The sequence below is a fragment of the Ambystoma mexicanum genome, chromosome 1q (assembly GCF_040938575.1).
Source record: "Ambystoma mexicanum isolate Mex_15411 chromosome 1q, UKY_AmexF1_1, whole genome shotgun sequence".
Lineage (NCBI taxonomy): Eukaryota > Metazoa > Chordata > Amphibia > Caudata > Ambystomatidae > Ambystoma > Ambystoma mexicanum.
In genome coordinates this window covers 1,173,520,344-1,173,545,235 of record NC_090922.1, presented here as the reverse complement: position 1 = coordinate 1,173,545,235, position 24,892 = coordinate 1,173,520,344, and the positions used below count along the sequence as shown (strand labels likewise).

Sequence of the window (24,892 nt, the reverse complement as noted above, 5' to 3'; positions counted from 1 at the left end):
TCTTCAGTGCTTTCAGGCTTTGTGACCACAGGTGGTGTCTCTGTGGGGGGAGTCAAACACCATCTAGAGTAGCAAGGCATGCAGAGCAGTCTGTCCATGAACGCGTGCGCTACCTCAGGGGCTGTGCACAAGTGCAGCTCGCCATTTATGATGGTTTTGAGCTTTGCTGGATGTAACTGGTCTGCAGTTCTCTTTAGAATCAATGGAATTCATCACAAGGGCATTGCACCACCATGTGAGATCCAGGCAGAAGCTTACCTGTCTCTCTAACAGCATTATCTTTTCCTTTTCTCATGAAGTCCATAACGCAGCATCTCAGTCTTTGTATTTTAAAATGCAGGCTACTATGGGTGTCAACTTTTCCGCAGGGGGTGCAGGTGTGAGCCTAAACATTAAGGTGACCATTCAACTAAAACGATCTGTGACAGCTGGGCCTCTGGGAGTAGGTGTCACAAAGGATCTACTTTTATCAGGAGTATAGAGTATGATTTCAAGACCCCCAAAAGCAGACGCGTTGGTCATGCACATCCCTCATGGTCCTCAAGGTAGGCTGTTGCCAATTTAAATTCCAATGTGAGGTTCCTCACAGTTTGCCTACAGTGGCTGTGTTATCCTCTATGGTGTTCAGCATCATTTCAGCTTCTGTGATGTGGGTGGGTGGTTAGGGTGTCTAATCTCTGCTGCATCAAATTAATTTACACAACAGAGTCCACTTTTGTTGTTCTTTCATTTTTGATTTTTCACCAGGCAAATCTCTCTCAGAACTGTTAAGAGTACCAGAATTGTCTGCCAGCACATCAGCAGCCAGCCCCATTCTATGATTATTCTCGGACCACGCTGCAGTAGGTAGGGGGTACATTGGAAGCAAATAATTAAGGACATCTGGCTTGAGCTGGATCGCCTTAAATTCTGAAGCTCCTCAAGACCCTCCTTTTCTCTCCCTCCTCCCCTGCTAACACCCCCATCTGCTGCAGTGACGGGGCTGGTTGGTTCCCTCTGAGTTCTACAGGGCTCCAGCCCCCTGTCGAGTCCACCTCCCTCCTCGTACTTAGCATGTGGACCTTCAGCACCTGCACCCCATGCAATCCCTAGCGCTTGCCCTCCTGTACTCCCCTTAGCAAGTGCCTGGCCCTTGTGACCCTCTCCCCGTATGCCTCCCTTTCACTTAGATTCTCTCATCTTTACCCGGCACTTCCCTTCCCTTCCCGCCCCAGCCCTTCACATTTCACACAGGCCAGCACCCCTTCCTTCCCTCGCACTTCTTGTTACTGCACTTGCACAATCCGAATGTAACAAGGCCTAGTGGGATTGTTACTGTTATCTTTCACCCTTGCCCCCCCCCCCTTGTTTGTCTTGTGGCGCCTTGAAACACCATCTGTTATATAGACGCCTTGCAAATATCCAAGAAATTAATAAAAAATAAAAACAAATAAAATAATTCAAGCTCTTCTGCTACTTATTCCCGTTTTTCAACATGCTGGAGATGCACTTTGAATCTTTAGAGTGTAAAATAAAGTTCAGTGTTGAAGAACTTTTATCTGAAAATATTAGGTTTCGAAGTGACTGACAAAGCTTTATTCCTTTCCGGTGGAAACAATAGTAACGCTTTGGTTGGCTTAAATAATAATAGAAAAGATAGAAAAGACTGTCCATAATTGGGTACATAGAAGCCACACTACAAGCAACATTAGTTATCACATACAATCAATTATTTTAAAGAAATGGAAAATGTCTATAGAAATTATCTGAATTATAAGATCTATATTGACTAAATTGACCAAATTCACGATGAAGAAAACACTACCAATGGCAAAGAGTAGTACTATTGGAAGCTTTATGCAGCACCTGATCTGCATAACTGATTTTCTCATTCATTTGAATTGTGCAGATTTTACATGGGTTTTACAATTTGCTATTTGTTGCATTGACATTTCCATTGTATTTTTGGACTGAAAACTGTATTTCTAGAAATTAGAATTTCCTTAAATTACTTGTTGTAGCAATGTTGGTCGAAACAGCTTCTAGATCTCACTAAATTCTCTGAATAATGTAATTGATGAGGGATTTAATCACTTAACTCTGGCAGAACTTTCAGCCTGAAATGCAGGACCCTCAATTAAAGCAGTTGTGGTGAGGATGTGGCCTTACATGTCCCAGGCAAAACACAGGGCTAACCCAGAATATGGACTGCCGAATCCTTAATAATAGAGCAGTTAAGGAGCTCTTCTTCTGGAGACCAATATGCCTCTTTTGCCTCATAAACAGTTTGCCAGACATAATTACTGATACCACCATATGGTCCTGCAGATTTACAGCATGATTACAATTGGTGATAGGGCAGTGGAAGTTCCATTTTTTTTGGACTCCATTGGGATTTCAGCAGAATTACCGTTGGTGGTAATTCCACCGGCACTAATTCCACCAATTTTACTGATGTTTGGTGGTAATCTGGAGAATTTACCTCCAGCTTTTTTTTGTAGGTTTATTCTCCAGTTTACCACCAAACTCATTGTATGGCGGTGTGATAATGTAGTGCTAATGCAGTGGTGACGGAGTTACTGCTGCATCATTGCTGTTTAAACTGCATCACTGTACTCATAATGAGGCCATTGTGTTGTATTTTGTACAGAAACTACATTTTCTGCATTGTCCAATATCTATTCATGAAAGACTATAGAGGGTCAATACATTATTGACGTTATCAAATAACGGTCCCGTTATTAGCTACTTGGTCCCTTAGCGGCAACCGCTAAAGGCGGCTGGAAAAAACAAGCCGGCCCTAGTTGGACCCGCTAAGGGACCTCGGAATGCAGCGGTAGGGGGTTAACGGCACCGGCATCCTTACAGGTGCCATTAACCCCTTAACGCCACACTCGGAATGAGGCCCTATGTGTTCATAATGTTTTTACTGGCTGTCTTTTCAGCTCTTAAATATATATGTATGTTTTAACTATACACATCACAACATCTTCACAACTGTTACCCATTCAGAGCTCCACACATCAAAAACTAAGCATATTAGTATTCTGGTATCCATGCACAAGCCAAGGTCATTTTGATCTTCAGGGTGGGCGTGGGGTCTGAAATAGCAAACCAATCTACAGAACAGAAGGTTAGAAGAAGGTATCCTGTACAATAGTGTTATTTTACAAAATTTGAATTGTGATTTGATCTAATAGATACATTGAATTTAGAATTAAACAAGGTTGTGACCAGGTGTGTGTGATTGTCTTTGAATACCTTTAGTGCAATACGGCTTCATTATCTCACCCTTGGTTCCATTTGATCGGTTGCATCTACAACGACTAGAAACAGCTTTATTCACATCATGAAAACGGTGTCCTCAATCTAAACGTGGAGCCGCATGTAATGCACATTACATTGATTCAACAATACCAAGAGTTTCGGATATCTAATGTGCGTAATTGATCTTTGAAGAACTGTCTGCATACACTAGACTGCTCCAATTGATAATAATCAATCTTGGAGTAGAGACATCAAGTTCTTTTTGCATGAAAAGCAGTGGACTCATTTTCAGTTGGCTGCAGAATTAGTACCTCTTAATATAATATTATATTGGGTATTTTGACATTTGCTATCGTTCAAAGTCAGCTACTGTGAAACAACTTGTCCGGATATCAGCACTTTGCAAGCAATTAGCATTGACATAATGAAGGGGAATGATATCATTAGTATGTTTCTAGACTACAGATGCAGACATTCAGAACAAAATAAATGAGCCTGATGAATATAATAGAAATAACATTATATCAAGTCTAAGAAAGTAAGTATACCTTCAATAGAAACCTTTCCACACAATACATATTTAGGAATGCTCTATTCCAGTGCTATCAAGTCAAAAAAGTGGATTATAAAAACACATTCAACTGGTGTGATGTCACTGTGGTAAATAAGCATGTGGTCTACAGATGAAGCTTGAATACATTGTCAGTGCGCACGCACAGCATGCCCGCCACAATGGCAAGTGCGTCAACAGCCAAGAATGCCCCTCCTCTCTATGAGTAAGCCACCAACACTATGTTGTTGGGCAATATAACTCTTGCTGAAAGCACCTCCAGGGCCTGGCACATTTCCCTGCCCAGCAGGAGCACTGCCACACTTTGCAGTAGGCCGGTCACAGTGACAGCCCAACTGTCAATAAAGATGGTGCACTGTTGTATGATCAAATGAGAGCCATAAGCACATCACTGCAAATGTAATGCCGCTCCCCACGCTGTCAGTGAGCAACACCACTCTGACGGAATTGAAGTGGTGGACTCTGGTGGATTTTCATTTTGTTTTGTATTTCTCAGAAAGACACATGAGTGAGGTGGGGTAGGGTGTCAAGTTGCAAGATATCTGGTTCTCATTTTTGGAGGGGGTGAGAAACAAGAGTGAAGGTGGCAGGAAGCTGCATGTTTCTTTTTTTTATGCGAGATTCATAATATTAATGGGAGCGGGGTGGCACCTAATGAACTATTGCTTTTAACATGCCACCCTGAATTCCTGCCCCAACTATTCCTCCCCAGCACCACAGCCATTCTGGTCCATGTGGACAGGTTATCAGGAAGGCAACTGATCTAACACTGGGAATGGGTATCAATCAACAGGTTTATTAAATTAAACTTTTCTGTCGTCACTGAAGTAACTCAGATATCCTCAATGGAATCAATTCCAGAATTGATAACTACCCTTCTAAAATTCTATGTATTGCACACACCAACACCAATATACAGAGATGGGGGCACCTGGCACTTCATTGTTCTTGGAAAAACCTTCTTTTCATGAGCCAAGTCATTGTCCTCTGTATTTCACATTGGGTGTAAATAGTGGGATATATATTGAATTCACTAAGAGACTTAGCAGGATCACGAAAGCGGTATCAACCAAATCCATTCCACCAGATGAGTTTGCTCCATATAACCCAATGGAAGATCCACCTCAAGCCTGATGTCAAGGAATGGTTGACAAGGTTCACTGAGCCCATGGACTGGCCTTTTGATGGGAGTGAGTCGTGTGAAGCATTTTGGCGTATTTTGAGGGACAACTCGTTCAGAATACGCTTCTTACAGGTCTACTTCAGATGTGTTCCTATTTCTAATAGGATGAAAAAGACTTCGAGTATTTGATTAGATCTTCTGTCAGATAACATATTTTTGTGATAAACGAACAACATCTGTGTCTGTTGTCAGTGACAGCAATTCCACACAGATCAAGGCAATGGAATACTGCAGACGGTTCACTTAATCTGTGAAAATTCCTAGAAAAGCCTGAATGATCGAATTTCATCACAGAAAAGTAAGATGTGCCCAGCCAATAGGCTCTGAAAATCAGTTTAGAGGACACAATGCAGCAGGGCTGCAGAAATGTTTTGCTACCTAGAGGATTGTGCTTGTTTTATTAGTGTCTGATGTAATCAAGTTGGCTAGAGATTTGCCTTGAGATTATACAAATCTGTATGGGCAGATGCTTCTGTTGTGTGCGCCAGGACCGAAGGGCAGATGTTTCTATAGCATGCATAAGGGTGTGTGTTTATTAGACAGGAGAACACAAATGCCTATTCCATGCAAGTGGAGAACTAGGTGTTACCTCAAAAAACGCCAAAGAAATGCTGAATGTGCATTTAATGTGCATTCAGCTGTAGAGAACATGCAGAGTCCGATTACATCAAAGAAGGAGAGTGGGCATTGCGGGAGTGTCCCCCGCCCCTCTTGTTCAGTATAATGGGAGCATAGGGTGCCCCCCCATAGTGACAACGCTGGAAACAGGGGACTTGCACATAGATGTCCTATCTATGTGAGCCCACCATTATCGCATTCGGACTTTGCGAAATTATGGGCCGTGCAGTGATCACATAGATCCGAGCACTATATCAGTCAAACGAAATTCTTGTCACAATACATTTATATTTTATTGTACACTGCAATACATTTCAATATTCTTGTTCATCAGTCAAGGCCTCCTATACTTTGTTTCACTGTAGCTCACCTGGCTGTGTACAAAGATCCAAAGGTACATTTTTGTTAAGAGCGTGAGGCAGTTTAGCTACTTGGTATTAAGATACACTGTGAGCAGAGTGATCGTGTAGAAATAGAGATGGATATTCTGAAAATGTAAATTTGAAGTTATCCATTTAAAACAATGTTTTCTTGCAACAATTACAAATGAGGTGATTGTGCTAATAAAATGCATGCAAATCATATAGATGTCATTCCTGGCAGAAGATACTGACTTAATAGAGAACATAAGTCTATTACACAGGGGGCATCTCCTTTAGGACATACAAGTGTCCATTTTTGTCTGGAACGTGAATAACACTGAAACTAGGAGCCTACAAAATCTGCTCTTTTCAGCTGCACGTCCTTCCAAAAGATGTTTTTTTTTTTCATATATACTTCAGTTTTCCTCTAAGCCCTACAACCATCATGCTGACGTCTTCCAAGACCCTACACAATTCAGCTGCCGAGTTGATGAGGGGCGCACAAATTTGAAGACAGTAGGCCTCTTCTAAGTTTTAATAAATGCTTCTTAATGATCATACTTGTCATGATTTGCTATCCCTGCATACCAGGAAATAATACCAAATATTTATGCTCATAGACTAAATTCCTGGATGCAAGCGTTACAGACTCACGTGTCAGGCATGTTTACTGCTTCTGGCCTGAGAACTTTGAACTTCCTTCTTGTGACATCAATCTTCTTCCCTCCTGTTGCAAGTGTACTTAGTTTCTATCTTCTCCTTATTCTATGTTTTTTCAAACAATGTATTGACCTGTGTGATTTATTATTTTATCACTGAGGACCTGGTTTTCCTTAATTTCTTATCAACTGTATGTATATACACATTGGGTCTCATTCCGACCCTGGCGTTAACCAAGGCGCTATTAGCGCCTTGGTTGACGCCGTTATCACTCCGACTCCGCCATGGTGAATGGCGGAATTACCGCCCCATTCCAAGGTTGGCGGGGGCGGTAATTCCCCATTCACCATGGGCCCTTCCCCATTCCCATTTTTGCCCCATAGGGCTCAATGGGAATGGGAAAGGTGCTAATTACGGCACCGTAAATTACGGTGCCGTAATTAGCTCCAAGGTCTCTTTGCGGGTTGGTTTTTTAACGCCTGCAAAAAGCAGGTGTTAAGTTCCAACCCGCAAAGGGAACTCGGAATAGGGCGGTAAGGGTTTAACGGCACCGGTCTCGTTACCGGTGACCGTTAACCCTTACCGCCCGACTCGGAATGAGGCCCATTTTGTCTGAGGCACAAGGTAGAAATGTCAAAACCAAATCCTTCGCTGTGGCCCCATTCTTATGGAAAGGAAAAAGGAATGGAGTAGACCCTTATGAAGTTTCAAGTAGGCCCGTGTCTCCCATTAAAGTAGATGTGTTTTCGTTTTGTTTACATTTCGGGGGTACAGGGGAGGAATGCGGCCCTAGGAGCTGCAAGAATAGGTAAAGAATAGGTTAACGTGAGAACACTGTCACTTATCAGGGATTCAGCAGAGGAATTACGTAAAAGTCCTTCCTGTCCATTTGGTCAAAACATGTGTGCTACTTGTAATTATGTCCGTAATTAACGCAACCCACTGCAATGCCAGGCAGCTGAAAACAACAACGCTGCAATTCTCATTAGATTCTCATTAGATATGGATAGTTAACTTGCGGTTACATGTTATATTTCTATGTTGCTGATTTGGAAAAGGTATCAAATGTCAGTTTTATTACATGAACATTTATACAAACATGTTACCTGGAAATATACTGGTACAAGGGTTTCTCTCTCATAGAGGTTCTTGATATAAGACTTGCACATGAACAAGAATATATAATCCATTGGAAATTTCTTTTACACATGCTGTGGTCTTTTGACATAGCTTAAAAACTGTCTAATGATCCTTGCGTGAACAGCCTGCCAGCTTTTTAACACTATGTCTTGGAAAAAAAACATATGTGCCATAACTGACACTAGACAGTAATTATTGCATGCATTAACTTATTATAGTGCTATAGTTAAAGGACATTTACAGAATGGTGCCTAAACCAATAAGGTGCATTAATTGTGATGAATCAGTGATGATTCCTCCCAGAAACCTGGTCTGGCACCCTTGTCATGTGGCCAGGGAAAGGCAGACGCTTCCTGACCCCTACCCTGGGGGTGGTGTACTACAGGTGGATCACATGGGGGTGGGAGGGAACAGGCCAGGAAGACTGGGAAACCCTCCTGTTTAACTGTTTCATAATCCCACACTGTTGATGGCTTAAAATAACAAACTTTGTTGTTGGGGATTACAAGTCCCATAATCCCATAAATACTCGGATGAGGAAGAGGGCTGAAGAGGTATGTTGTAGCAGGAGTAAGTTGACACAAAAGGACCAAATGGAGAGGGGGGATCTCATACCTGAGTCTACCCTTATATGTTCACACATTAAAGAACTCAGATTAGCCAATTCTAAAAAAGTGTTCCAAAAATATATTATTTTTCTTTTTTTAGATTCAATTCGCCCTCTTGTGAGGTACTTGAGATTCCTTTAAAAGCTGCTTCAAAGATGAAAAAAAATATTTTTATTAAATTTCTCTGTCCACAGGGTGTTAAAAAGAAATACATGTAACCGTGTTCCTATTGGATACCTATGTTCATTTATCTCAGAAGGTAGTATCCTGTTATGTGTATGTTTTCAAATTGTTTTCTTCAAGAGTTCAAATCCCCCATGTTTTACTTCTGTTCTGATCTTTATTACAATTTGTAGTATCCGGTTCAGAAATCTTGATGATTCCCATCTGTTTTTAGGGGAGTCAAAGATCAGGAAGTCCGGCGATTCTTAATTATCTATTCGTCTAGGACTCATCCTGCTATGGAAGCCACAAAACAGCCTACCGGTTTCAGTGGCAAGAGCGCCACATTCATCAGGGCTGGGCGGACACTTCTGGTTTGGTGTGTCTATGTATGGGTAACTGGTTGGATGGTACCGGGAAATCCCACCTATTTGTAGAGATCCCCACTTGTATCCATGTGGATGGGAAGATAACGTGCTGAACTTCCCAGGGAGGCATGAGAAAATGGTCATGCTTTTGGGTCTTCTCTGTGATTCTACGAAGGCCCAGACGGGGAGTCGGCTCACGATGTGATGCCGGTCCGTGTACACTCGTTTGTAGTTTACACGGACCTGCATCACATTGTGACCCGAAGTGAATGACATTGACTGGCAAATGCAAGTCCTAGGAGACAGATTACAGAAGGTGGTTTCAAGCAGCCAGGTGCATATATTGTACATTATCCGTCCCTCCCATGCTTTCTTTGCTTATATGATTTACATGGCGATGGAAAAGTGTACCACTACTGTGATCGAACACTTCCATTTATAGACAGGACATTGATCAACAGAGACCTTCCATTGATAGACAGGACCTTAAGGTCCTTCACTTTACTATGCCACACAGTAAGTATGTTGTAGTTTAGTTTGCATAACATCACATCACATTGGATTTGTGACATCAACATGGCAGGTTGTGCTGATAGAGAATAATGAATTTCTATCTATTCTCTTTTGCTTAAGATGTGTGGGTGGATTTGCAGGTTACCCTAGACATCCCTGCATGCCCACTTTGGAAAATGTGAGGGGAAAGTGTGTTAGGAGGTTAAGCACTGTGCATGTCAGAGCATGTTCACATTTGAAATGCGAAGAATTGAGGGAATTCATCCCTTCTCCCTAAGGGGGAGCCTTCCCTTGTGAAACTAGGGAGGTGAGACCGTTCTGCTGCACCCTCTCTATGGGTTGAGGAAAGTGTGACTTACTGGTACTCAATGACTCCTGTTACTGTGAGGAACTCCCTAACTCATATCTCATGGTGACAAACATGGGAATAGCAGATGCACAGAACAGTATACAATCCTGATTCTTGGTTCAGGAGAAAACACAAATATAATGTTGTAAACAAGAAAAAGGATCTGTCCTTTTAAACAGAAATATCCATTTAACAGGGAAGAGGAGGCTGGGATAAGAGGACACACCAAAGTGAGTGAAAGCAGAGAGACGTGTAAGCCAGCAGGGGAGGCCCCCTGGCAGCATGACACCTGAGAGGGATTGAGTCACTGAAAGCCATGGAGTCCACAACTTTGGAAACACTCGCTGACCAAAAGCAAAACACCAGATACACAGCATCCACACAGAGGGTGAAACCGAGGAGCAGAGCGCTCACAGAACAATGTCAAAATCACTACACTGCGAAAGCAACAATCCGTCCAGGTGCCAGCAATGTTACCAGCTCACATGGAGAGAGAGCAAGGAGAGCGGGACACTGGAGAATACAGGAACATGGAGAAAACAAGCAACCGAAGAAACCCAGAGTGAAGAGAGGCCTGGAGACATTCCCCCACAGAATCCAAGGTAACAGGGACCACGGGAGAAATGGGAAGCCACTGTGGGATCATAAAGGAGTAGCAGGAAATTGTCTCAGTAGAATTGACAACACAGTAAGATTGAAGTCGAGATAGTGGAACTAAAAGAATGAGAAAGCGTGAATCACAAAAAATATTGGAAGAGATATCATTAAGAATGAGACTGAGATACATATACCCTGGGAAGAGGAGAGTGTACAACATATGTTAAGAGTAGAAAAAGAGGTACAGGCGACACTCTGTGAGAACAAACACAGATTAATTACCTGTTCTATGGGAAAGAGAGTCTGCCGCCGCATTTGAACTTCCTGTACCTTTCACAAAGGATGAATAACCATTTGCATATCAGTCTTTGTCTCGCCCACTTGAGCAGTCCAGCACCATCTAAGTCTAGATAACCCTAGGTAATTTAGGGTGACCAACCTTGCACATAGAAAGAGAGGTAGGCCCCTCTGCAAGACCGGACATGGCCTAATGACCTGTTCTTTGGCAAGGTACCCACTTGAGAGTCCGCCACCACATTTTACCTCACTGTACCTTTCACAGTGGAGGCCAGTTGATATCCATTGGTATATCAGTCTTTGTTCCGCCCACTTGAGCAGTCCAGCACCAAAATGCTAGGCAATCCTCCTTTGAATAAGAGTGCCAACAGCAACCCCAGACACGTGTTTCGGCCTAGTCGGGCCTCATCAGTGAGGTAGAGCAGTGCCTCTCTGAGCACAATGACCAAGGGGTCCACCTGTGGGTAACCCTAAGAAACTTAGGGTGACCAACCCCAAGTTCCCTGAACATAGAAAGAGAGGTATGGGTGCCCTCTGCAAGTCAAAAAAAGGAATACAACATTGAAACCCTTTGGGGGTTACAGATGAGAGCAGGACAGCAGGGCAGCAGAGGACTGCATCTCTAACAATTGATTTTAAAAAGAATGCTTGTTCGGGGCGTACAATATTTTGAATATGTTGTGCATCCTTGTGTGCCTGTTCCATATAGGTGCAGGGGGATGCCTGGCTTTGTCGTGCAGAAAGGCAGCGCCTGTTTTACAATTGGGAGGTGCTATTTGTGTGTGGAGGACCGTGCAGACATATTCACAAGGTGTTCTGACTATGTGCATCACATATTCTGCAACTTGCATCCTTTCACTGAAGTGAAAAGGGGTTTAATGGATGTGCCCCATGCGTTTATGTCAATTTCTGGGTCTTATTTTGTTGCATTTGTTTGTTCGTTATTTGGAGTGCATGGAGTAGGCATGGCTACAGTGCTACATGTCCTTTCTTGAGGTCCATTTTTGTAGGTGTCTCCCTTTTTTCTTAAAATGCTTTAGATTGGGGCATTGACCACGCCGACTGCCCCTGTTGCCTGCAGGGCTATATGGACTTGGATAGGTGAAACCCTATTGATGAACCATGGAAGGACCATGCCAATAACAGCCACCCATTACACCTGGATCACGACATTTTACCCTCTAACATGCTTACGCACTCTTTCACTGACTAACTGTTCAGTCACCAAAGAATGCATATGTAACTTCTATGGAATGTACTAAGGGGATTTGTCAATGGCCCTTGCCTACCATGGCATCATATCAAGCTTCCACTAGTCTCTAATTTTATTTTCAGAAAGTAGCTGATGAGGGTTGGGTACCCACAGTGGTAATCTGCAGCAATACCTAGTGGATGGATCACTCACGGTATACCAGGCTCATAACAGTGCTGTCATTCCACAATAGTGACGGCTGCATGATGGACAGGAATTTGTGTACACAGTAGCTACATTGACAACTCTTTTATTGGCAAATGCAACATTGCACCAAACACTGTTGCTATTCTCTCCACAACATGCAAGAGGAAACATTAATATTGGCCCATGGTCATCTTAAAGGGGTGCTTCAGTTTCAGCTTTCTTTTCTTAGTTGCATACATATACTGGGTTTTTAAATGTGTTTGGCCCAGCTTGTTTCACATCTGAATTACATGAACCTTTGTTTTTAATAATATTTGTGTTTGAGAACTTGTATATGTTGGATTTGGGATTCGGATTAACCAAGATTAGTGACTGCATGGACATTCTTGCTTTTCTAATCAAAGTCTTCCATCTCTTCCATAGACCTGATGAACTCTGGTGACATGCTTGGGAGTGCATCCCCTTCTTACAGTTTTAAAAGCATAATTATATGCATGTGACTTTGGTCTCCATTGCCTTATTTGCAGATGCTGGCAATTCAATGCTGTAGCTTTGTAGACTCAGGAGGGGGTCATATTCGTAAGTGATAATGACCCCTCCTGCGGTCTATAGCCTATTAGCACGTGGTGGTCGTAACAATACATGTTTTGGCATGTTCGTGTTGAAGTTAAAAATTGTATTTTAAATGTGAATGAACTAAATAGGCAAACTGAGTTAGTAAATTCAATGTAATTTTATTTTGTAGTATTTAAATAACATGGATGTCTTAATAAATTAAGTATTTTAATTGCACCTTGGTTGAACTGAACAGTTTTTACATGAGCATGCATTAGGTGTCATGTAAAAGTAAACCGTTTCTCTAAGAGAAAGTGAAAACATGTTCCCATGTTCTATCTTTCTATTTTGTGTGTTATTGCGTTTTGCAGGAACAACAAACTAAGTCCTGCCAGAGGGGAATTGTCTTGTTGAAACTAATTCTTGCCTGGAAATTGCATTGATCTTTTCCTGTCTGCTTCTGGAGACAGAATGTTCAGAATGCAGTCGATACCAGTAGTTATTGACTGCACTCTAAACAATCTGATAGGCTGAGAGGAGGCCATTAACAATTTCCATGTTCTAATATGTTTTGGCTTAACTGCCGGGCTTTAAAAATAAGCAAGGACCTCTGACAGTGTAGAGCATCTATCTCCACTGTCACTATAAATACATTATAAGATTTTTTTAAATAGCTTATAAACACTTGTGAGAAACTAGTGGGATTTTCTGAACTTTATATGAGCGTATATGACACTGAAATATTAATTACATTCTTATAAAATCTTCTAAGTTTGAAGTAGGGTTTATGTAAGATCTTAGAACATTTTTATAAGATCTGTACAAGAAAATCACTAAGAAATTGTTGTATGGAAGGTTTCATATGCAAGTTTGTCACAGTGAGGAGTTCTAGAACATAAGGAAAGATTAATCGTTTGCATCCCTGTTCCTGATGTGAGCACAGTCAGCCTCCTCCAATGCTGATTACTCTTGTTTCCGAGAACAGTGTAATTGAATCAACAGTCTCAGCTGATCCGGGGCTGCAGGTCAAAAGTGATGTGCTGTCCATTGCCCCGAAAGCTGAATTGAGATAGCAAGGGGTTTCTCTCTACTGTGAAGTTTCATGAGAAAACGCATCCTGCCAAACTTGGACACATTAAGGAGCCAGTTTTTCATACTAATAGAGCCCATTTGTATAATCTAAAGAGGTGGCTGTTGTGGTCATGCCGAGGATCCCAGTGAAATCCTGCAAATCTAGATCCTATGATGAGAATGCTGTGTTTTATTTGCTATCAATATTCAAATCATTGGCTAATTCAAATTCTTATAACTACTGCAGAATCATCAAATGTTAAACTGTTAAGGAACTCTCAGGGGCCACTAGACACAAGGGCAACTGTGATATCTGTGAAGTCTCATTAAACAGTATCTGCAATATAGAGAGAGCATACTTGGGACAGAAGTACAGGAGGAGTACATACTTGCATTCCCATATCACAATCGGCTGTGGAGCTTGCTCTTTACTAGAAGAAAGGGTTAGAAAAGGGAAGGGTTCAATTATTGAACATTAATACTATTATTATTATTATTATTATTATTATTATTAATTATTATGTATTGTGTACAGAACTAGTGTATGGAAGCAAACAAGTATTTTACAAGTCACGGTGATAAGTACATGGTGAGGAAAGCAGGTTTCAAGGGATCAATACAGGAGGACAGGAAGCTAACCACTGGGGAGAGGTGGGATGGGAAAATGGCATCAAGTAACATACAGGCAATAAGAAGAGACAACAGTGGGAAGCAGATTCCCCAGTCTTAGGTTAGGTGAAGGGGTGGAGGGGTCGTGGGCCTAGGTGTTAAGGAGACGCCATTCCTTGGGGAATAGGGTCTTCTGCTTCTTGCTGAAATGTAGAAGTGAATTGGGCAAGTCTGGTGCTGATGAGGAGCAGGTTCTAGAGGCTGGGGGCAAAAATAGAGAAGGCCAGTCTTTTGGTTATTTCCTTCCTGCAATATGCAGATTTCATGTCCGAACATGAGCTGGATTCTGGTGGATCATAGGCCTCCTGAGATGCTGAGCTTCTCATTGAGTGATCTTGAGCACTTAAGGGTGGTGACTTTGTAGATAATGCAGCAATGGTTGACAGTGATACGTGCCTACAGTGGGGGCCAGTGAAGTACAATGAGGGTCACGGTGATGTGGTCAAATTTGAGGAGTCCTTTGATGAGTCATGCTTCACCCTGTAGGACACATTTGAGGGGTGCCAAAGTAGTCACTGGAGGCCTCCTCAGAACACCTGACCATCCAGGTGGAAGAAGGTCAAGGCTTGAAGAGCATATTGGAAGTTATTTGCTGGGATGAAGTGCTTTATTTTCCACAGGTGGAAAATTGGTGCTACTCTGTTGCTTCCTTGTTATGTGCTACTTGAAGTAGAGGTGCCTGTTGATGTAGAGCCCAAGGAATGTAGCGCACATGGTTGGATTTGAATCAGCTGAGGATGGTCTCTCTGTTCACCATGCAGTGATGAATAATGTTGATAAGTGTCTGAGGGTCTGCTTTGTCAATGTGGCTGAAAAGTCAAGTAGAACCAGGTGGTAAGGAAAAACAATCAGGATATAAAATCCACCCTAGTCTGTAGGAGGAAAATGTCCCTTAAGCTTACCAATGCATTAGTTTCTCATTTCAGTTGTTGGAGTTTGATATTATTATAAGAGACTAATTTGAAAGTTGTTGCTGATAGTTTTAAACACCAAACAATCATCGTGTTTGTAACCTACAGAAAAGCAGTTAAAAATCCGTGAAAGCCTTCAAATGATCAGAACATTATGTACTGCAGAAACTAACACTTAACATCAGTGTCCATTGGCAACTGGGTGAATAAGCTCAAAAACAATGACATGACATTTATGTAAATTGTAATGTCTAACAACCAATATTTGATCTTTTGGGAAGGTATTTTAAACTGGTAAGAACTACCACTAACACATATTCAGTGTTGCCGTCTGACAAAGATAATATGTACTTTGTAATGAATAGGACAGCTACGACAGCGCCATGCATTTATGAACCTGATTGTAAAGCATCAAGCAGAACAATCAGTGTGACACATATCAAAGACCCAAACAGTGTTTTGTGTATTAGGAACTCAAAATCAGTTGTAATCTCCCTTATTAAAAAGAGCAGTGTGAACACTTGTGATAGTCATTTCACACAACTTTAATAGTGTTGGTTCGTGCGCTTGTTGCTTCAATCTATGTGAACCATGTAGCTCAAGGCCTACAACATTTACTAGGACAATCTCACACTTCATCTTTCTAGGGTTTATATGTTATGTATCATTCTACAATTGTTGCATACATACAAAAGAGAACAAATCACTAATAGCAGGATGGGTGGCGTACCTGTCTGCATATGTACGAAAAACACATTTCCAGTAGCTTCTCTGCATTAGGAATGCTGCTATGCCCTCATATGAACTGAGCTTCCCCTTTAGCTCTACAGTGGCTGCAAAATCTTCTTTATGCTTTTTGTCTGTGCTCTTCATGTTATTTGTCCACAGAATGCACCCCGGTAGCCCCAAATCTACTCTATTCTTCATTTCACATGTTGTGTTGGATTGGGCAACTATATACAAGAACTTTCTTTTGGGGATGACTTTTTAATTATTGATTTTCTTCTCTCTGTGAAATATTTTTGAAGGCAACCATGTGTTTGTGCTGAACTATAAATATTTTGCATCAAATGATTATTGGTAATCATACAATTATTGTGACCTACTTAGGAGCAAATTCTAAATGTGCGGTTGTGCTTTGCCTCTTTGTGTTTTGGTTCAAAACCAAACTAAAAGCATACCTCATAACTTCCGAGTTACCCTCTTAACCTTCCTCTCATCTGCCTGCTAGCTAACATTTTCCCTCACCTCAAACCTGCCTCTGGCACTCACTTCCGTGGCCTCCACTAACACTTCAACCATCATGATCACATCCCAAGCACAGCAGCCCTATCCTGCACTTCAAAGTGCCCAATGTTGGTTGTCTTTAATCCATGTATGTCCACTTATGTATTGTCCCCAGTGACTGTTCCATGTACTCCTCTCCACAACCTGATCTGAATGCCACTCAAACTGATCCTATTGTAAGAAGCTCATTGCCTATTTATTGTACATTCTTTTTTGATCAAAAGAGCACTGTTCCTCCTATGCATAAATAAATAAATAAATAAATAAATAAATAAATACACAAATAAATGCATACATACATACATACATACATACATACATACATACATACATACATACACTCTTTTTTCTAGTTCCTGATTATTATACTGGCCCTTATGACTGAGGTTGCCCCTTTTCATGAGCCTCAAAAATGTTGTGAGTTGGTATTATTTTGGAAGAATTTATTCTTGGAATATTGGTGTGTTGTGTTTCTCTGTTTTGGTGGCACCACAATACTGAATAGATGTTGACTCTCCATTGGGTGCCTCAAACAAATATCTCTGACATTCAGAGAAATAAATGAGACAGTTATTTATTTCTGTCTTCAGCACTCAGACTTGTCCTTACCTGTTGTTTTTTAACATGCCATACACTTGCATGAAGAGTGCTCCGACAGCTGCATACAATTACACACTCTCACTGACCACCATGCTTAGAAGTGAAATGCAAACCAATGATGATCTTAGAAGGGTGCAAAAATACAATATCAGCTATTACTGGGCCAGGTTATGCTACCTCTATACTTCTGCAGAAACATACCCCTCTGCCAGTTTAGCTCCACACTCTAATGAACCTTTAGTCATTTCAAGGCAGATCCACTGCTAGGACACTCCCTGGCTGACATATCTGGATTGTCTCCGAAACTAACCTTCCAACATACCACCGTCTCAAGCGGATAGCTCAGGGGCAACGTGTTTATCTTGGAAGCAAGATGACACAGAGCAACACAGGTTCGATCTACGGGTCCACGCTTAGAAACCTCTGGATATTAAGCGCATAAAAATAACATATCATATTATATAATAGATACACACAGCCTGGCAGAAAACACACCTTGACACACAGTAGAAATTAGGAAATGGCTGTGTGCTGTAAGTGAGCGGATGGATGTTAAAGTCCAGTGTAATATTCATTTCTAAGGAAAAGGAAACTCTTTGCCACCATCTTAGATTGTCTTCATTCATGAATGTGTTCCATAGCCCCATGCATATAGCCTACTATTGGCAACTGCTAAGCACAGTATTCAATATTGCGATAGAATGTGTATGGCACTGGCTTCTAACATATTAATCAATTTCAACAACCACATTTTAAAATGGCTTGCTTATTTCTCTATCTAAAAACAAGAGAGCTCATTACAATGAGGACTTCAATGACTCAAAAACAACACTATCCTCTCCCCGGCTGTCTCATTTGTCGTAAGCCAAGACCTAAATGAATCAGGGCATGTTATATCTTAAAGAAGAAATCCATCATTTTGTGTCAAAAGTAACTTAAAACCTGTAAGGAAGCTTGCCTGTGATGACTAGTAAAGATTAAAGTAATGAAGCAATGGGTTCTCCTTCCCCTACAGAATATGTTCACTCTACTGAAAACCAACATACTGTCTAAGAACAATCTCAGCTCATCTCGAATTCAGACAATCCGGTTTTCTTTTTCTTTTAGAATTCAGTTTATGCAGCTTTGTCATTACAATGGCATCGTGTTGTTCTCCTTCTGCCGTCATTGTTGATTTGCTACCATGGCCGGCCTTGTAGTATGTGTCCACTGGTTTCAAATCAGCACCAGTATATTGGAGCAGCTTTTGGTAAAGACAAATATGAAATAAACAACATCTGACAAAAGATCAAATAATGGGTCCTTGCAAACAGGCAGAGCCTCTCAACAGCACGATCCTTACCAGACTAGATCCCTCAGCATCAGATCAATCATTGTTGAATGTTCAATGGGGGATTCATACTAAAGTGGCCTTTTCCCATATCAAGGGGTGCTTCCAACGCTTTTTTGAGAGGTTAATTCTTAGATCCATTACAGTTTCATAAGTTGAATGGTTGCACGTTTCACATCAATAAACCCCCTAAATGAGAGAAGCTGCCCTTAATAAAACTAGTACATACCACGAAGGTGCCTCAATGTGTTACATACTTAACTGCTGCTTGACTTCAGACCAGCGATCACATTATCACATAATCCTAAACAAAAGTGATGTTGAGCAACATTTTCACTAAACAACACAGTAATAGCATACACTTTTAGAATGTCATAGAACTTTAATCCTTAATCTTTATAAAATAAGGCAATATTCCAGAAAAAGTGATACACCCATGAACTGAAATCCGAAGGGACATTGTTTTACAATGTAAAGCTGTGGGGCCGATTATTGAACATCCCATATGAAAGCTAAACCCTTCCAGATAATTTGGCTACAGTTGCAGGTCACACAAAGAGTTTTAACACTACTACCAGCAGCCAACAGGCTGGTCCATTGTGAAAGTGCTAATAAAATATACGTCTCACTCCTCGCCATCTTCTGTTCGCTATATATGTGCATGTGTACTAAATGAAGCAGTGTTGATATCTGCTGCCCAATTGGATGGCCTCCAAAAGTCCACACTGTACAATGTAAACTATATTAATAGCTTCTATCTCAATAAATCAGCATTGTCTCACCAGCAAGGTATGCTAATGTGCCCCAAGCATTGACCATTCATTTCCTTTTGTTGACGTGTAACACAAGGGGTCTCATTTTTATTTCCCCGGAGAGCTAAAATAGGTGCTAAAAATAGGTTAAAGTCAAACACAGGTTTCTCCGCATATCTTAGCATTACCGTGGATTTTGTCATTTTTATTTGCATCCAAAATGTCCTTATCTTCCTGTCGCAATACTCGGTGTACAAAAAATGCATGGTCTAACAGCATCACGGTGTTATCACCCGGGTGTTAAACCAATGGATTCCTAGGGCATCCACCTGTACTAAGCACCAGCTAAAGGCAGGACGATTCCAAAGGAATGTATTTATTTATTTCTTTATTTGTTTGTATTTGTAAAGCGCCTAAATCCTGAGGCACCAGGGCACTGTTTCAACCAGTCACATGAAACAAACTTAGCTGATGCAGTGTACATATTGGCATGGGTATAAAAAAAGATTGTCAAGCGACAGGTGAAAATCAGAACAAAGTGAGATGCATACATTAAAACAAAGAGGGTCAGATGTAGACAGTTTTAGGTGGGAACTCAGTTTGAGGCAAAGAGACAAGTGTGTAGTGCCTTACGGAAGGCCCAGTAAGAGGTTTCCGCTCTCAGGGTTGTGGGTAGAGAGTTCCAATGGTGTGCTCCTAACGAGGGAAAGCTCACCCCGCCACCCTTGTCTCTCCACACTTTGGAGAAGGTGAGTCTATGCTGTTAGGTACATGTGACTGGTCTAGAAGAGTTTGTTCTCTGTATTTCATGCACCAGGTAGGGTGGGGGTGGTGTTACCAATTGATGGTGAGTCGTGGGAGACATTTGAACTTTTTTGCACAACGTAGTGGGGAAAAAAGCACGTGCTGCCTGTTTTTGCCAGGATGGAAACGTGTTTCCGCTACTTTGTGCAAATGACAACATTGCACGGTGAGGATACAATTTCACAGCATAAGGCCCATAGCGCCTGCTTTACAAACAAATGAACATGGGAAAGTCCCAATGAAAACCTGTTTGTCAATCAGGCCCATAACATTTATGGGCCGGATTTAAAATTGTGGTTTTCAATAGGAAAATACCATTGAAAAAACGCTTTGTAATCAGGCCCTGTGAGTGAGATGTTGTAGATATGCATAGAATTCTGGTAGCAGGAGGCCTTCAGGTTTATGCAACTTCAGGAGAAGCAGACTGTCAATGTATAAAATGCTGTGTTGTGCCTTTAGTAACCAGCGAGTGCTCAAACTGTCTTCCTGCGATGTTTAGTTGCCCAAAGACCAGTTACATGTAATGTAATCCTATGCTTGTTCAAATGAATCATTTCGAAGTAAAACACAAACTGCATTTGTAGTTAACATTGTAGATACATGACATGTGTGTGCAGAAGCCTGGCGTGTTAGAAGGCATGCTCTGACCAGACTGTGCCCTTAATAGCGTTGCTTCCAGTGGCCTCATTGGTGCACCTCATCCCCGAGAACAGAGAATTAAACAGAGATGCAAAAATAAAGGATGCATGCTCGCATGTCCGATATTGCCTCATAAACATAATTATTACTTGCAAGCTGAAAGCGTCTGCTGTACAGTCCCCACCCACGCCCTGTGATTATGGTGCTTGAGATGACTGGCTTCAGGGAATGTAGGCAGGCTGTACAATTCAGGGGTATAGCTAATGCCTCCCTGAAGAAATCTACAGCTTTTATTTAAAACTAATGAACTCATTACATTTTAATTACATAGACAGTGATATGCTTCCACTATTGACATTTTTTGTGCCATTAATTCGGAGCAGATTTGCGTTGCTTGTGCAGCCTGTTCATTCGTTTTACACTGCTGATTCCACCGGGGAAGAAAGAACTGATTGGGCCAGTCTGGCACAAATAATAGGATTTATGACGCTCGCGGTTTTGCATTCAGCGCTGCGTATGTCCTGCAAAACATGATAGGGTGGCAGCGTGTTTTGGCTGCTTCACTTCGATCAACCATCTCGGACAGAATATGTAAATTGCAAGAATGTTACTCTGCTACCTTCTGTCTAATGGAATACACCTTGCGGGTGCTTGATAGGATGTGATAGGACGTTTGCCACGAAGCAAGTGCTCAAAAGCATGGCATTGAGTCCAGTATCTTGTTTATTTATAACGCGCTTAATACCCAAAGGTTTCTAAGCACGGACCCAGGAATCGAACCTGTGTTGCTCCATGTCGTCTTGCTTCCAAGGGAGCACGTTGCCCCTGGGCTATCCTCCCGAGACTTGATTGGTTGTCATTATCGATCTGTGCCAGTTCATTTTGCACATGATGCCACTTTACATAAATAAATATGTCCTTACACTTGCTCATGCCCAAGCCATGCTGGGTATGGTTAGGTCATGTCTGGCAAGCATCGCTAAACCAGAGGCCTAGGCACATAGGCACACTTAAAACACTCGTATTTCAATTCACATAATGAGATCCCATGTTGAAAATGCCACGCAGGCCACTTAAACCTCACCCATCGCTCCAGTGCTTAGCATCGAAGCCAAAGCTGCCACCATCCCTGGCAGCCTCCTTGGACTCGCAGCACATATCAAAGAAAATGGCTGTGTGTGTGTGCTGTTGGGGCAGATGTGTCTTTTGTCAGACCCAGAGGACGGCAGGAATCGGCACATTCAAAATGAAAAAGAAAATAGTGGGGGGGGGAATGCTGTTTGGACATGCTGGCAGCGACCCAATCGAAAACACCCCTGATTGCCTGTGCCAGCAGGGGGCAGTGCAACTACTAAGCCAGTCGCGAGTGGCACACGGACGGTGCCTATATCTTCCCCTAGATTAGAAGCTGGTGCGGAGCTCTCAAATGGCAAAGGCGGCTGGCAGTGCGTACTGCAGTGCGCAGGGCAGGGTGGCTTTCTTCAGCTCTGATCCAGAATGACCAGTAATGTACTAGTGATCCGAGGGAGCCGCCATAAAACGCATCTACACCGACGGCAGCCTCAGTGGTCCAGATTGCACAGGGAGAAGCAACACCATCCGCGTGATCAAGCAGTGGTCTCTGGGAAGTTGTTTACCCAATATTTATGAATCCATGCCGGTGTATTTGACAGCCTTACGCGCGCCACTATAAATTGTCCTCTCTGGGGGGAGAGCAGAGTCGTCAATCAGTGCGGCCGCGCTCGGCAGGCACCACAGATGGCACTGAAGCTTACAGTGCGAGCATCACCAGGGCTCATTAGGGTCCGCCTAACCCGGGGCACCCGCGCTTCCAGCGAAGCGGAGCGGGGGTCCCCCTAACTCAAGCCAGCGCCAGGTGCGCTTAGCTTGGCCATCGGAGAGGAATCAATTGGGCGCGAAAGGCAAACCGTGTCACGCGCGCTGCCACCTTTGCCCACCCAGTCGCCAGCGCAGCGTCGAGGTAGCCACAGGCACCATACGGGAAATGCATTCATAGCACGAAGCAGCCTCCGTCTTAAGCGCATAATCGCTATCCCTTAATGGCATGAAGCAGAATTGGATTTGGCCCTACTTTTAGAAAGCATCCTTCTAATCTATAATGATGCGTGGCCAGACCTTTACAGTGTGTGCTAATGTACGATCTGATTCATCACGAACAACCGCTTAAAGTTTACGTGCCCCATTCACGACATTTCGTTGTGATCTTCTTGCAGCCGGATAGTTTCGACGTATGTCCACATAAAAAGAAAACTAAAAACATCGCTATTTTGCTTTGTAACTCAAGCGTTGATTCGACGATCGGTCCCCAGTTCATACCCATTCAGCGGGCAGGTCATTCACCCCAAATGCAATCCAAATGACTTGCCCGAGAAAGGGGCGCCGCACTTATAAAACAAACCACCACACCCTTTCGATCAAAGCAGCATGCATGGTATGCATGTCTTGAAGCGTGTGGAATGTCCGCGGTATGCCGTGCGAAGTATTGTGATATTGATATCTGCAGGGGTGTGTTAACAACACGCTTTCACAGATGTGCAAACCTGTATGTGATTGTGATGAAATGGGGCGGATCTGGCATGCCCCAATGTGTGCACGCATGTGTGAGTGTCTTCCAAGAGGCGGTCTGCCGACCTTTGAAGTACAGTGGTCAGCAGCACTACCACCTCTGACAGGCTACAGGGTGTGCGGTTGTGCCTCAAAGGGGTGGCTCTGGTGGTGCTGTTGAGATGTGGTGAGCTTCGGTGGTGGGGGGGGGGGTGGGGAGGGTGCGTTTTTGAACCATGCCCTGCTGAGAAATTGAGCTGCGCAATGGAGACATGCTAGAGTTCGGCGCCAGAGCAGTGCCTGAGGTGCGAAGCGAAGACGATGACCCGTGACAACTCTCAGCACGCCGTTATTTTAGGCACACATAGAGCGCTCCGCACTGACCCGCACTTCACTCTCACAGGGTTAAGCACCCGTTGGCGTTGTTTCCTGGGCTCCATAACTCCACACGCTGGCGGCAGCAAGGAGGCTCGTGCCCACCTCACACCCTGCAAGAAACATACACTACGCAGGCATGGCTATGTTTATTTCCAACTCAGTGCGACGAAGAATCAGGCATGAGGCTGTGTTCCTACCTAAGCATGGCCGTGTCTCCTTGCTTGACGAACTGGTTGTCCACACCTGACCAGGGGAAGCCCGGGCTCTGGCCAGTGGGGCGGCAGGAGGGCAGCAGGCAGCACAGGCTGAGTATGAGGGCGGCCAGCCACTGGTTGGAGCAGCAGGCGCTCTGCACCAGGAGCATGACGTCCATCCCGGGCGTATACACACACAGCGCTGAACCAGTGAGACCAGTATCCAGGGGGCAGCCACCTACAGTATCCAACAGCAGCAGTGGCGACTTCCAGCGCCTAGAAATGCCAAGACTCCAGCAGCAGAAGCAGCAGCAGGGATTATCTCCAGCTTCAAGATGAGTCCAACCTCCAGCTACAGCAGCAGCAGCAAGTCGAGCCGGCCCCCGGCAGCCCGATGCTGGTCGCCAGCAGCAGCAAAGATCCTTCCTTTCAGTCACTGTCAGCGGCTCTCCACAGCCCTCCGCTGCACAGTGCGTACACGCTCAGGAGGAGTGCCTGTGTCCTCGGGTGGCTCGCACACCATCTAGCGAGCAGGAGTGAGTGAGAGCAGCCTCAGTCAGCGGCACACCACTGCCATCCTCCGAGCCGGTTGCCATGCGGCCGTCTCCCTGGCAACCCGTGTGTACCGGTGGCTGGTGATGAAGTAGGAGGGGGTCGGCCTACACCAACAACAACCCGAGGCCGGCGCACAGACACACCGCCAGACACACGGGCTGACACGCGCGCGAAGGCAATTAAATGTATTGATTGCACAATGATGCCAGCCCTGGGAAATGGCCGTCAATCAGGTGTTTTCCTGGTCCTTAACTCCCTCAGTGAAGGAGGACGCGCTCCGTTAGTCCGCTGTACGGTGTCACTGAACGCTCTGCGAGAGGGCAACTCAGTTTCTCAGTAAAGAGACAGTGCTGGCCTGGGCAGCACGGTCTACCATCTCAAACGGCAGAGACAGACACACACCCCAGCCTTCATACACTAGATTTTAGAATGAGAGGCAGAGAGAAGGCAAATACAAAACAATGCTCCAGTTAAGCCTCAATCAAACAAATGGAGGGAAAAAAAGAAAA

At 43.3% G+C, this 24,892-nt stretch overlaps 1 protein-coding gene across 1 annotated transcript in view; it reads right to left on the bottom strand.

Moving 5' to 3' along the window:
* Positions 1-24,654, bottom strand: part of NEGR1 (neuronal growth regulator 1) — a 2,727,005-nt gene extending 2,702,351 nt beyond the window's left edge. Inside the window, exon 1 of the mRNA XM_069642755.1 lies at positions 23,832-24,654. Within this exon, the coding sequence (XP_069498856.1) occupies positions 23,832-24,007 (176 nt within the window). The 5' untranslated portion in view covers positions 24,008-24,654. The remainder of the gene's footprint in view (positions 1-23,831) is intronic.
* Between the last annotated feature and the right edge of the window lie 238 nt (positions 24,655-24,892).